This window comes from Cryptomeria japonica, chromosome 2 (genome assembly GCF_030272615.1).
Source record: "Cryptomeria japonica chromosome 2, Sugi_1.0, whole genome shotgun sequence".
NCBI lineage: Eukaryota > Viridiplantae > Streptophyta > Pinopsida > Cupressales > Cupressaceae > Cryptomeria > Cryptomeria japonica.
The window spans coordinates 613,540,001-613,556,139 of record NC_081406.1 but is presented as its reverse complement, the minus strand read 5'-3'; the positions used below and the strand labels follow the sequence as shown (position 1 = coordinate 613,556,139).

At 35.7% G+C, this 16,139-nt stretch overlaps 1 protein-coding gene across 2 annotated transcripts in view; it reads left to right on the top strand.

Annotated features, from left to right (window-relative positions):
* The window catches only part of LOC131064287 (potassium channel KOR2), a 276,576-nt gene extending 267,138 nt beyond the window's left edge, over window positions 1-9,438 (top strand). For both annotated transcript variants that reach the window (XM_057998385.2, XM_057998387.2), the window contains 2 exons: window positions 8,014-8,108; window positions 8,338-9,438. In XM_057998385.2, the coding sequence (XP_057854368.2) occupies window positions 8,014-8,108; window positions 8,338-8,723 (481 nt within the window). In that variant the 3' untranslated portion in view covers window positions 8,724-9,438. The remainder of the gene's footprint in view (window positions 1-8,013; window positions 8,109-8,337) is intronic.
* The last annotated feature ends 6,701 nt before the right edge of the window (window positions 9,439-16,139 follow it).

Genomic DNA, 16,139 nt, shown 5'->3' with positions numbered 1-16,139 from the left:
TTGTTCGTAGCTCCTTGTGTGTGTGTCAGATCATTTTGGGTATTTGCTTGTTCATTTCTTATACCTTGGGCAATCCTTCATGTAAGTTTTTGCTGATTATCTTGGAGTAATGAATTTATCATGCAAGTCAAACTTTTTGCTTTATACGCCCTATGCTGGGAGGTGCTTGGGGTTGCGTGTCATGGGTTTGGGCATTGTTAGATGCTGATTATCATTTCTATCCTTATCACCTTCATTGTATCTCTCATTTGCATCTGTTTGAGGGTGATTTTGTTGAGTGTGGAAAGAGTTATGAGTGAATTAGTGAGTTCTTAGCTTGCTGGTCTACGTTTTCCCAGTGTGTGGCTAGCATTTTCAGAATTCAAAGTTGCTAGTGTGGAGTGCATTCTTGGTGTGATTGGTCTTTGCTGGTTTGGGAGTGAATATCTATTATTGCTACAGTTGTTGGACTTGTTATCAACACTGGTTTATCATTCTTATACACTTTGTAATGTTGGTTAGTAGTACTAACAGCAGGTTTCTTGTTTACTCTTAGTCTCACTGCATAAGTGGAAGAGGCTGTCTTGGCCACCTATCTTTGGACAATGATATCCTTTAATTTGAAAAATCCATATTGTGCATTGTAAAGCTGATTAGTAGTACTAACAGCTATCTATTTTGGATTGTTGTTCAGGACCCATTGAATAAGTGGAAGAGGTTGGCTTGCTGCCTTTCTATTATTATTGTAACACTGTCCTCATGTTGAATAAGCGGTTGAGTTGATTGCAAACTCATTTTCAGTCCTCCCACTGGATAAGTGGTCGAGTGATTGTTGTTATTTTTTCAGTTCTTTGTAATCTTGTAAATTGGCTAATTGCACTGCCAAACTGCTATATAAGTTCTTTCACCCACTAGATAAGTGGAAGGGGTTGGCTTGCTACCCAATATTGTACTTGCATTGTAATTTCCAGCTGTTAACCAAATGCTCTCACCTTCCCACATTGGGCTCTTGGTGATCAAAAAGTGGAAGGGTTACTTTTAGCAGTATTTGATTTTCATTATCTAACCCTAACAGGTGTTTGTGTTGATTGTAATTTGGCAAAAATTGAAAAAAAAAATTAAGGGGAATATTTCACAAGACCTTCATCCACTTCTAGTGTTGTGAACTAATCACGAGAGGGTAAGGGGAAACTCAAGTTGCAAACTCAAGTAACCTCATAGCCGAATTGTTCAATGTGTTGTTGAAGGATGAGATATATGATGTCATTGGCAAGTTCTTTTCCAATGGCATCCCATTTCATGTAGCTCGATCTCCTTATTATAAGGAGATGATATTGATGGTGACAAGGGGAGGAACATCATATGTGCCACTAGATGAGACCAAATTGAGGACCACAATCTTGGATGAGAACTATTCCAAGGTCAATGTTTTGATGGAGAAGATGAAGGCATGTTGGGTGGAGTCTAGATGCAACATAGTTATGGATGGGTGGAAGGCTATTGAGGAGGTTGGGCCACAAAATGTGATCCAAGTAGTGACAGATGAAGCACGTGTGCAGAGCTGTTCGAAAACTTATTGAGGAATCCTATAGACATTTTTGGTGGTCTCCATGTTGTGTGCACACCATGGACAATGCACTCAAGGACATGGGGAAGATTTAGTTGATTAGAGGAATGGTCAGCAATGTGAAAGATGTGCAAATGTTTGTCTCCAACCACCACACTTCACATGCACTCTTTAGGACCTTCTCAAAGGAGTTCTTGAAAGTAGTTGAGACCAGATATGCATATCCTATTTCATTCTATTGGAGAGAATGATTAAATTGCAAGAGGCACTACAACTCATGGTTATGATAATAGAGTGGAATAGGTGGGCCAAGGCCAAGACAAAGCCAACAAAGGAATTTGTATGTAAGATACTTGACTGAGGCACTACACCTCTATACATAAGTGCTTAGATTTGTTATTGGAGTAATCTAACCTATATCTTTTCATGCCAACACTGAATTGAGGTTTTTTGAATTTATATTTACACACCAATAGGACTGTGTCACATGTTTCAATGCTTACCACTGGTGTCTTCTACCCCTAGTCAATTCTTATGCACTTTCTTGGTTTTCACAGTTTTGTCCTTGGATGCTATAGAAAAGTTTGAATTTTGTTTAAATTTTCTAAGCCATGGACTCTTCTATATAAATGAAACATATTTGATCAAATAATATGTTTACTATAATAATTCTACACAATATTGGACATTTTGCCTCCTAAGCATTACCCATTTTTCATCTTGTCTATAAAATGTGTCGATGAGACTTACATTTGCAGGAACATGAAGGAAATCTTAAATAATTAGACAAATTGAGAACCAATAAATTATACATAGACACAAGAATTTAGCATGGTTCACCAATTTTGCTACATCCACGAGAAAGCAGGACATTAATCTTTATTATCCATTGCAGCAGCATACATAAGGTTTTTTCCTCATATATATACAATAGTCGTCAAGAGAAGACAAAGGGACAAAGGAGGGGAGTTGAAATAAACAATTGGACTTCACATCCAACAATCTCCCACTTGAAGTTTGATTCATGTTGTGACTTCACATCTGAACAACCTCCCACTTGAAGTCTGCTTTCCTTGTTGCGACCTCACGTCTAAACAATCTCCCACTTGAAGTCTTCTTTCCATGATGCGACTTCACATCTGAACAATCTCCCACTTGAAGTCTTCTTTCCATGCTGCAACTTCACATTTGAACAACTGTAATGTCCCTACTAGTTATAGATCACTTTCTTGCAAAACAGACTGTTAGAATGCAACAAAATATATATTACTAATCTAATTTGCAATTAAACTTCAATTACTTAATTAAAATAAATCTTAACTTTTAGGTAATAAAAAGGATACGGATGAAGTATTGGGATATGTCCTTAGGCGGTTGTAATGCCCATCTTCTTGGAATCCATTATGATTCCAAGCCTTACCAGGGAAATCGATGGATAATTCGATTCCCGTCTTGGATGTAGCATCTTACATCCAAGCCTACCAAGGAAGATCGTCATATATGATCATTTCTTGCCTTGGATGATACATCTTATCATCCAAGTCTACCAGAGAGGACCAGCAAGATCCGTCTCTTCTTGGGTGAGCTTCCGACACCCAAGCCTTTTACATATATGCATATGAGTACTTAGTATATACTACCTACCAGGGATTATCATAATCCCAAATTAGGCTAAGGGGATTTTCTCCCAATAGCCTCCATCACATAGCCACATTATTGTTATTCATATAACAGTTTACATTTTCATTATCATTTTTAATTTATAATTTATGTCTGCCTCTACATATTTCTTAAGCACTATTATTGATCCTACATGAACAATTAGATTGCAGACGCATATTTATATATATATATGTGTGTGTGTGTGTGTGTGGATACACACATGGACCTATATTTATACATATACATGAGACAATATTATGATAAGACTATAACTCTGTCAAAGAGATTGAAGACATATCACCTATGACAAATCCATTATAAACATATATGTGTGCTTGTGGCACACACGTCCACACAAATATATATTCCTGTGGCGTACAAACTGACCTCTTACCTTTTTTCACAGTCTGCTGGTGCAGCCTCTCTCCTACCATTTACCTTTATTCTCTGTGCCTTTCCTTTTCTTCGGGTCTGCAAGCCGTCTTACTTTGTACCCGTGGTGGGGAGGGGTCACACCCCTTCCGTGGGAAGGGGTGTGACGGTGGTCGCAGCCCAGGGCTGCGACTCCCATCCCACCACTTCCTGCGGGGGGTAATAAACATTGGCGTTAATTCTTTGTTTAATGAACTCATATAATATATTTATTTCTTAATATATTAACATTATTTAATATATTAACATTATTTTAATAATTTATTTCTTCATTTTATATATTTCTAATGAATTCATTAATATATGCTATCATTATTATTGATGTATTCTTTCAACCTTTGCATAGATTTATTTAATTATTAATTATACCTTCATACATTTATTCCGGGTAATAATCCTAGTAGGGTTTACGAATGCAAAAATAAAGAGTAGATTTCTATGATACCAAGGTAAGATTTACATCATGTGATACAGTAGAGGGTTATCACATCAACCTCTCACTTGAATTCTACTTTCCATGTTGCAACTTGACATCTAAACAACCTCCCACTTGAAGTCTTCTTTTCATGCGACGACTTCACATTTGAACAACCTCCCACTTGAAGTTTGCTTTCCATGGCCTATTGTCTAATAAAATAAGAACCCTACAACCAATATCCAAACACAATCACCAAATCCCATGGTAATAAATAGGCCAAGAATCAATCACCATAGTTGGAATAACAACCACAGCTAGTTTCTAATCATACAACAATAAATTCATGCCAAACATATCCAGACCATACAACACCTCTTATCACTGTATAATCCTCTGCCCTACTCAAAAAAAATATCATCTTCCAAGATAACAAAACACACCAAAAAACCATTGATGTGCAAAAAATATAAAGACCCTTATAGTGCAATCCAATGAAAAGACACACATGTTGCATGAGCAATGTCAACCAAAACAACTCAAGTCTACCAATAAGCACTTGCATAAAAGGTGTAGCAATAATCAAATCACAATGATCAGAAAACTGCAACAAACCTACTGCAAGAAAGAACCTATTTGTACAAATTTTCTGCTCAATTCTCTCAATTTTATTTTTTATCTCACTTCACTTCTTCCAAAGTCCTCATTACAAGACCACATACTGCTGTTAAAAAACAATGAAGTACAACAGTAAAAGATGACCACAAACTAGTGATCGTACTAGATGAATAAGAAACTCTAGGAAGAAACATAATGCAATAAGAGAAGTTGCAAACCATATCTCATCCTTCTACCAACACCACCAAGTACTAAGTTGTGCCAAGTATGATCTCCTTTACCTCCCCAAATGAAAGCATTAACAACACCCAATCAACATGGATGTAAGCCTCTCTAACCAAGGAAGATCAAACTCAAATCATTCCAAAACTAGGAACTAGTGCAATCCACATCTCCTAAACTCAAATGCACAAGTAGATAAACACGCTAACATCCCTCAAATGAACCCTCCAGAACCAATAACCATAGCTCAAAATCCACAGAGCATAAAAATTACATTTAAAAAAATTGGGCAATAGCTATTAGAAGATAAATCTATTGAGTAGACTAAGAGTGGGGAGTGAGAATGCTCCTCCAGGATACACCAAGTCACAATGACTCTCTTCAAGAACAATCTCCTTTAGGTCCATAATGAACTCACATCCATCACTACATGTAGGCTCCTCGGTCTTTTTGCTAAAATCTCCAAATTGGAACGGTCTCAACAAATGTTTTCTAATCCCAAGAGAACTCCAGCCTCACCCAAGTCTCCTAGTATTCAAGAGTACCTCCATGATCAATCCATGCTAAGCTTGAAAAAACAATATTGCACCATGATGAAGCTCTCCAAGCAAATGACCAATGAACTCAATACCAAGAGCATTAACAAGTCCAATGTCAAAAATCCCACTACACGTCTGCATAACTTGAGAACACAACATGATCTAACATTATCTAGCATCTCCACAAAGAAAGACTCCACCATGCTCAAAAGAGCATAACCTATCAAGAGGACCTATATCATGCCAACACTCTAATCTAGAGTCAAGAGTCCACCATGGCACAGTAACAAACATCTTCCAAACAAGAATCAACATTTTCAATCACATGAAGATAACCATCTCGTGACAACAAAACTCTCACTACCAAAAGCTCCCACCAAAGTGTGATACTGAGCTATTCATCATATCATGATAAGCATGCTACAAGTCCAATGGAGATACCCTTATTATCCATCCTCTCATCTCAAAGGAACACTGAGATATCAAAGAGGATAATTTGTAGACTTAAAGACTCAAACAATAGATCCACATCAAATCCAATTTGCCAATATACAACTAGTAATCATGGTCATGGACCTCATAAACAAAATCTGTAAAATGATACCAATAACTCCGCACTGAGCGGTTATAACTTACTATTGCAAATGCTCCATACCTTGTAGGATTAGGGCCAAATTCAACATCTACCCATAGGCTTTGAGGAACTCCACTGAATCCTTGGGTATAATGGGTCGATGCCATTAGGTCAACATCCTTTAAAATCGGTGACTTTCACAAGCAAGATTTGAAAATTTGATGCCATGAGGACTCATCAGGTAAGGGAATATAAACCAACTATTCAAGTCAGCCAGGCCTTAACAATGCAGGATCGATGATATCAGGCTTGTTTGTAGCACCAGTAATGAAAATTGTTTTCTTGGCTGTCATACCACCCATTTCCGTCAACAATTGGTTAAGGACTCTGTCTGTAGCACCACTAGCATCTCCAACACTACTTCCATGTTGTGTAGCAATAGAATCAAGCTCAAAAACAGGATGCAAGGAGCTGACCCTCTGGCTTATCAAAAAGAAAATTCCCTCATATACTACACGTTTCCATCAACAATTGGTTGAGGACTATCCGTAGCACCACCAGCATCGCCAACACTATTTCCATGCTGTGTAGCAATAGAATCAAGCTTAAAAACAGGATGCAAGGAGCTGACCCTCTGGATTAATCAAAAAGAAAATTCCCTTACATTCGCCTCTCTCCAAACCACATTGTTAATGGCTTTTGCAAGTAATGTCTTTCCACAACTTGGTGACCATGAGAACATGACCCATTTGGGCATTCTGTTGAACAACTTCACACGCCTCGCTATGCCCTCCACATTTTTCAGACATGCCTATCTGATGTCATGGCAATTGCAACTACGGAAAAAAAAGAAAATTGCCTTCATGGATGTTCATACCTTGTCGTAAAGCTTCCCTTCTACCACAGGCATGAGGATACTGGCAAAAGTTACAGATCTAGTTTTTGCACCTTGTAGTAGATATTTGCTTGAAAGTTTCAAAACCCTTTTTGCCCAATCCATTTTGAGCATATCCTTCAAGCATGGCTATTGTCTGCCCAACCGTAATTCCTTAATCAAAGCCCTGGGGGCCATATAAGAAGCTAATTTTCTCTCAATTTCTTTCTGCGTCGTCCCCTTCTTCAAAAGCTACAAAGGCAGGCGTAACATCAACACCTTCCTTATATGTTACAGGGGTAGAGGCCATTCTCCTCCACCACTTACATTACTGGGCTGTCCACCTTCCTCATAAACCATAGGGGCAAATGCAGAAGCAACGACAGGATCAGGTTCTTGATTTGAAGGCCCTTTCTAACTTGCTCTCCCTAGATCTCACAAGCTTTGATACCAATTGTTAAATAATTAGACAAATTGAGAACCCATAAATTATACAGACACAAGAATTTAATGTGGTTTACCAATTTGGCTACATCCACAAGAAAGCAAGGCATTAATTTTTATTATTCATTGCAGCAGCATACATAAGGTTTTTCCCTCATATATATACAATAGTCTTCAAGAGAAGACGAAGGGACAAAGGAGGGAATCAGTCGGACTTCACATCCAACAAGAAATACTTGAAAAGTAAAGAAACACCATTCATTAAAAAATATCTTTTAAGTTCTCTGACTTACAATATTTATCGTAATTGATTGATTTCATTGCTTGGGAACATCACTAACAATAACATTCCTTTATATCTGAGCTCTGGCTCTGAAACATTTACTTTGTGTTTCTTTTCTAGTAATTCTATTAAGTATTATAATTAGCTTAGCAAGCGGCAACTTTATTTTGCATATAGGCCATCGGCTTCTGTATATGCATTGTTTTTCATGTCCTTTTTAAATTATCCTTTTTGGATTGGCATTTGTAGGACAATTTTATCTTGCGTTATGACTAATGTGAAATTGACCATATAGTGTATAAAAGACCTGAAAATGCTGCTAAAATAACTGCACAATTTTTACTTTTTTGTTTCTATCTTGAAGTTGTTTGGTTTCAGTGATACTAAAATTTCACATTGAACAGATGGGGAAATACTCCACTGGATGAAGGACGCAAGTGCGGGAGTAAACCTTTGATCCAAATGCTAGAGGAAGCGCATGCTGTAGAGAGTACCAAAGGTATATATTATTTGTTAGACGAAGGCTTTGAAGCATTTGGAAGGGAAATTTAAGCACATTAATGGATTAGGTTCCTTAAAATATTGAAAGTAGCTCACATAATAACTTTCTTAATCAGATAAATATTAAGAAAATTTTTGTTCTTACTTCACGTGAAATATAGTTTCTAATCTTTCTCTGTTCAGTTGCATTGATTTTAAACTACCCAACGATCTGCTTTCTCGTTTAGGTTGTCCAAGATTACATTCATCAACAACAATTTCTGAAGGCAGAGTTTCAAGTATGGATCCAATCTTGTGCACCGAATGTCTTGGGAATTCTGATATCTCAGAAGGGAATTCTTTCCAAAAACTTGGAACAGAGGTATCTCAATATGTAGAAAAGAAACATAAAACATGCACTGTGTTCCCTTTTCACCCATGGACCCCAAGAGAGGAGAGAAAAAATGGACTAGTCATGTGGATTCCTCATACAATCGAGGATCTGCTACACTCTGCAGCACACCAATTTGGTTTTCTTGGCACTTGTGTTCTAACAGAAGATGCAGGGCAAATTTTGCATACAGATTTTATACAAGATGGCCAAAGACTTTACGTGATTGATACGGCTGAGTGACTAAAAATTATGCTAGTCTCCCATTAGTGAAGTTCTACAAGGTTGCTAATTTTGCTTGTTTGCTTTACTAGAATGCTTCTGCAGTCTTTGATGTCCTATGAAGTTGACATTTTCTGCACCTTGGTATCTAGTTTTTCTGAGATGACAATGCTTGACTTGTTCTTTCAGCTTAGAGATACACTTAAATTCAAATCATTTAGCATGCTGATTTGTCTGGTAAGACTTAAAGAGCACATGTTCAGATGTATGTGATTTACCTCCAAACTAACAGGAGTAGAGATGAAAATGGCTGACAATATCCAGTTATCAAGATCAACGAACCATTCAATTGGGAAATGTTCCTTACAAGGGGGGTATACATCCCCATGTTCGTTTTGCCTATGTTTAATGGCGGACCATTTAATCTTCTTGTTTAGAACTTAAGCAACAAATATTTGCTTTAATTCTAAGTATTTTCTGTACCTATGGAGCATCAACAGAGGATAAAAAATTCAACAGAGCAAATGGCATGGAAGCAGAAATATGAAGCCTGGACAATAATTGAAAGGTAATGTCAGTAGAGATGGTGAGTAGTAGTAGTACGAACGATTCTACTGTTGTACATAGAAGAGTTGTTCCTTGTTCGATTTCTTCACATTATATGTATGGAATAAACAATTGAGCACTTTATTGTATAATAGCAGATATTACCGTAAGGTCTAAAACATGTTTTTCACATCTAGCATTATTTCTTCTAGAGACGGACTATTTTTTAACTTTTCCTCCCTTGACAAAGTGAATGAAGCTCTCTGTAAGAGCAAGGATAAACTAAACAACAGTATCGTAGAGCTTAGAAAAGCAATGGATGAAAGCTACTAGATCATGATAAGAAACTCGTTCTTGACCAACAATTTTTTGAAGGCCTGCCAGTGATCCGTATCTCGGATAGGCTGGTAGTGAAAAGAGTTTCTGCATTAGAGTGGAAAGGCAGAAGTATTGTACTTTAAGAGCACACAAAGGAAAAAAGAAGATAAAACAGAATATGAAATGTATTGTTAATTTCCAACTAGCACAGGATGATAGAACCCTGCACAAGGGCATGAAATTTTAATGAGAATTAAAAATATTTAGAACCTAAACTAAAAGTACTTCATTTTATATAATATAATAAATACAAATTTCTAAGTGTATTAATTTGCACTTTTACGTGGGACACAGAAGGAAACAAATATATTGTACAGTTGTTTTTCGGATCAGGAGGGGAAACAAAGTCTTCATGAACAAACCAAAAAAACTAGCTTAAAAAATGTACTTGCTCTTTACAATTTGTAGTGGTGTGTTTTCTGGAATACAATGCAAAGACAACTAAATGTATATTTTTAAATAGACAGTCTAAACAAACTTAAAATAAAATCTATATATTTGGTTCTTTGGTTAAGGTATAAGACAATTTTAACACCTTTCTTTAAAGTGAGTTTTAAAAAAAAAAAAAAATCATGACTATTAAATGGTCACTCTTTTTAGCTAAAAGCATAAAATAAAACAGGATTGAATAGACATAAACACCGAAAAAATAGATATTGAAATAAATTAATTTAGAAATTATATGCAAAGTTGCAATACAAATCTTGCATACTTTCTAAAAACAATGTAATTTACTTCATAAATAAGAAATTACAAGCTAAACATAATATTTGCATTCAAAGCTACAATGGCCAATCTAACACTCATTGCAATATAAAACTTTTGACAAATGTCAAGTGATATTTAGCTTGTAAAAGTGCAATAACACAAAACATCTTAACAATTTATAAACAAGTTAGACATTGTTAAATTTTGTTGCATGATAAAATAAGTGCCTAAAGCATTCATATATAATTGGTTATAAAATTATTGCATGAAAAATAATAAAAACATAAGAAAGGCTTCTCACTAAGAATTGATTGATTGCATGCAAAACAAGCTTATTTGTATAATTTTGTTCATAGATACTAAATCCTAACTTAGACAATATTTAGATAAACTTTTGATAAGGATATTAAATAACAATAAACTTTCTAGGTCATTTAAAAACAATAGATTTATAAATAGAAGTTGAAGATCGAATTCTTAAAATATTCAATAATCTCTTAAAAAATTCATAAACTAAATTAACATGTGAAAAGTAGTAAATCTTGATAATTGGTTCACTGACACAACCTCATGAGCTTTCTCTTGGTCAAGAAAGAATTTTCCAAGCATTTTGGTAAATAGTAAGCAACATACAAATGAACATATTTTAGTCTCCACCATCATATGTGGAATTTTGAATGTGGTAAATGAAGATTATGCAATTTGCTTGTTTATGGAAATATGAAAATTCAAGAGTTGATTGGTATTGCCATTTTGTTCTCAATTCTATCACTAGTTGGTTGCAAATGACCAATTGTTTTGTTGTGTGCTTCAAACTAACTAAAGATAGTTGTATTTCATTTGCTCAACTTTTAAGTTTCCACGAAGATGATAGTGAATCTATGAGGTATTTTTTTTTAAGATTTAGTTGTCTACTTATCAAAACCAATAACACTTTTCTTAGCATGCACACTCCATATTGTACCTTTCTTGACACCTATATTGGACCTTCATCCACAAATTCTTCCTTTTTTGAACCCTTCATAAGGGCTTCTTTGAAATTTTTTACCAAACCTCAACATTCCTTAGTGCTATTCTCATGTAGCTATTTTTTGTTGTAGTTCTTTAGCTACCTTCTTCTCCTATACTTGGAACTTAAAGTTGTTCTCATATTTCCTTTTTCCATAACGTCTTACCATCTATGTTATTTGTTCCTCCTCCTCACTTCTTTGATTTATTTTGTAATTTCTCACACCTATCTTTTAGCCTCTATGGCCTCTCTAGTTGCACATTTATATACACACTCGTCCAAGAGTTTGAAAAATGATAGGTTTGACTCTCACACATTTGTTGTCATTTCATCATCTCTATTCTTAGATATTGTTTCACTCTATCATTATATCATTGCATAGACTCATATTTGTAAGGCCGACTCTACAAATATTGGATCCCCTTTCACACAAACTCATGCTCTATATCCAACACCCACTCTACTAGTTCGTTGGGTTCCTCATAGGAAAACTATTTATGGTATTTTTGGGGCTTTGCAATCAAAATATTTTTTGTCCTTTAAGTAGCCCATCTCAATATTTTTCTAATAAATTCTAACAATGATGGAAAATTCATGGCCTCTAGTGCCTTTCTCAACTCCTTGGTGGCATGATTAAACTTATTCTTGATATAACATTCATAGGCCCCATGAAGTTTGAGGATTGTACTCTGTTATAGTTTGGCCCTTTTTTTCTTAGATCTCTTAGGATATTTTGTTGAACGAAATGGGGCCTCCTTTGTCATTCAACTATCCATCATCATGATGTGTTGGCATAGTCAATTTCACATGTTGAATTGTACAATAAAAAATCAGTCTAACAACACATTTACCATTTACACTATCCTCAAATGACAAATTTGCAAGAATGCACATCCATTGTTGGAATGGTCAAATGAATGAGACAAAAAAATGAGAGGTTATTTTGGAAAGATCCCATGTCTAGTTATAGGTCTTGAGCCCCACAAAGTTTAAGAACTACTCCATCATATTTTGGCATTTTTGTGCTCTTAGGTCTTTGAAGAGATTTTGTCTAAAGAATTCAACCTATATGGATATAGACACCTAAGGAATGAAATAAGGCATCCCCTAATATTTATTCACCCATCTAAACATTTGGAATAATCCATTTAGCTTCAAGAGTGTAGAAGAAAAATAAGCATATTGGCTCACTTATATTGCTCTCAAATGACACTTTTTTTTTGGAATGACTAAACTGAAATGTTGTGAAATGGAGGTTAGTATTGTTGGCAACAATGCAACCAACTGAGAGGGGGGAGGAGTGAATCAGTTTGCTCTAAACTTACTACAACTTAAACCACAAATCAGATTTGATAATTAACAGCTAAAGCATGAAACAACACCACATCAATAACACACATAACACCAAGATTTTTGACATGAAAAATCCAGTTAAGGGAAAAAACCATGGAAGGAACCTACCCACAATGAGATAACACCCTGTTAGGAGTAAACGTAAATATTGCAATGGGGAATGCACATGCATTCAAGCACATTTCCTAGAGCTCACTGCTCAAACAAGAAACCCAGAAAGGCTACAACCCTTAGGGAAGGCTCAATGCCTTATAGGAAGTCTCACTGACTTAAAAAAGCATTTGGACAACAATCTGGATTACATGAACTGTGAAAATAGCATCTCCATATGCCTGAGTACAGTTCTGGTTAAGCTCACTGTCAAATCTTCTCTGCAACACACTTCTTCGCACAACCTCGCACTTCCCTGCTACTGAATGATTGATACAATATTCGCACATAGCATGATATCTCTCAATGATTATTACATTCATGTATACAGGTCATCAACCTATATTTCAAGGTTGGCTAATCCCTTAATACAAATTACAAAATAATAACCTCATACAATACAACAATGCATGCAAACCAAAACAATGTTGGCTAAGACATAGTTTGGACCCAAACAAACACCACAAATACACAACACCTCCAACAATTATGCCTTGATCATCCGCAGCAAGCCACAATCACCAAGAATGTCGCATAACATGAAGAACATCACCGAACAAAGGAATTCTTCAATAACATGCACAATAATCAATGCAGGCCACCAATACGCATAGAACACGATCTAGAAACATTCACAAGCAATGTGGATTGCACCATAAAAATCGATCGCAATAACTCGGATTACTAGAATCATCATCATCTTTCTACTAGAGCTTAAGAACACCATCATAACTGACTGACAACTTGAAAGATTCGCTTGTGGATTTCCAAATCATGAACCAATCGAACTGAGGGTACACATCAATATCCAAAATACATCCCACACATCCACAACTAAAGATATTACAATTCTAGAGCAATACGGAGCACAAACCAGAATACAGAATAACACGAACAACTAAATATCCAACCATAATACCGGATCTCATAACTTGATCAAATCAACATGCAGACCTCTGAAACTATTTCTGAATCAACTAGAGATAAGAGTCTCAAAATTCATTAATCCGCATCAGCTCATTTGCAAACCATAGGCTAAACAAACTCATTCAATCTGACTGCAACACTAGAATACATAGAAGAATATGTTGACATCAATGACAACACATCATTCTAGCAAACTTCTCAACAATATCCAACAATCTCCCCATTTGGCATTGATGACAACATATGAATGTGAAAAACAATCAATGCAAAGAAAAAATCAACTCACAACAATCTCTCTCAAAATCACAAGGATCAGCTCCCCCTTTGGCAAACAACTCAAATCTCATAGCTCAAAATACTTCAGGGTTTTTCACATGCTCTTCTCCCCCTTTGACATCAATGACAAAGGCTCAGGAATCAAGATTCTGTCCCCACAAATCTATACATTTGAACCACTAAGCACCAACACTGACAACTCCCCCTAAGTAGCAGCCTCACTCATCAATCCAGATCACAAAATATCGCTGCACATGAAGTTCACCGGACTGATGCAAATCCATGCATCTTAGTTCTCATCAGGAGGGGCAATTACTCCTAAATTCTCTCTAAGATAATCAAAAGCATATTTGGTCATAGGATTCATAAATATGTCTGCAATCTGTTCTTTTGTAGATACATACTCCAATCTGACTTCTTTCTCATTCACCTTCTCTCTCAAGAAATGAAAATTGATTGATATATGCTTTATTTTGGAATGCAACAACAATTTTTTAAAAATATTGATAGCACTTGAATTATCGCAGTATATAGAAATAGGCTCATCATAAATAACTCCTATATCCTTCAACATCTACTTCATCCAAATTACCTGAGTACAATTTCTAGCAACAGCAATGTATCCAGCCTCTGCAGTAGATAAAGAAATAGCATTCTGCTTCTTACTTGCCCAAGAGACCAACTTCTTACCCAAAAAGAATGCACCACCAGTAGTACTCTTCCAGTCATCAATATCACCTGCCTAATCAGTATCTGTAAAAGCACTCAAAGTGAAATCATCATTCTTAGGATACCACGAACCAAAATCAACTGTCCCTTTCAAATATCTGAATATCCTTTTTATAGTAGTAACATGAGATTCCTTAGGATCAACTTGAAATCTAGCAACATGACACACAACATTCACTATATCAGGTCTAGTCTGAGTCAAATACAACAATCCACCAATCATAGATCTATATATGGTCTGATTGGCTTTCGGAGAATCATCATCCTTTGTCAACTTACATCCGATCACCATAGGTGTACCAACTGGTTTAGAGTCCTCAAAACCAAATTTCTTCAACAATTCCTTCACATACTTGGACTAAGATACGAAAATACCTTTATCCAACTAAGTAATTTGTAATCCAGAAAGAATTTCATCTCACCAATCATAGACATCTCAAATTCATTCTACATCTCTTCAACATGTTTCTTACATAGGCAATCATTTCCTCCAAAGATAACGTCATCAACAAAAAACTTCAACAATCAAGATGTTATTCTGATCAATCTTGAAATAAAAATTACTATCAGCAGTACCTTTATTGAATCCAAGCTTCATCTAATAATTATCCAATCTGGCATATCGGGCTCTAGGGGCTTGCTTCAAACCATACAATGCTTTCTTCAACCGGAAAACCATGTTCTTTTCATCTGTTAGGTGAAATCCATCTAGTTTCTCAATGTAGACTTCTTCTTCCAACTCGCCATTAAGAAAGGCCGATTTGACATCCATCTGATAAACCTTGAAATCTTTATGAGCTGCATAGGTAAGAAATAATATAACAACTTCATTTCTAGCTACTGAAGCAAAAGTCTCCTCATAATCAACACCTTCCATTTGTGAATAACATTTACAAACAAGTCTATCTTTATTTCGAACAACTTCACCCTGTTCATTCAACTTATTCTGGAATACCCATTTAATTCCAATTAAATTTTTATCCTTAGGTCTATGAACAAGAATCCATGTATTATTTTTCTCAATCTGATTCAATTCTTCTTCCATCGCTATAATCCAATTTTCATCTTTACATGCTTCATCAACATTTCTAGGCTCAATCTTAGAAATCAAAGAAACTTCTTCAGCAAGTCTTCTCCTAGTCATCACACCTTTATTCTTATCACCAATAATTTGATTTTTTGAATGATTCAATTTCACATACCTGGGAGTTTTAGGATTTTCTTGAATTTCAAGCTCTTGAACTCCTTCTACACCTTTCTCTTCATTCTCTGACTTTTCCGAATCAATCTGAACTTGACTTTCGGTCTGCACTTGTTTTCCTTTATATGAACTATCATCCTAATCATCAGAATCATATCTA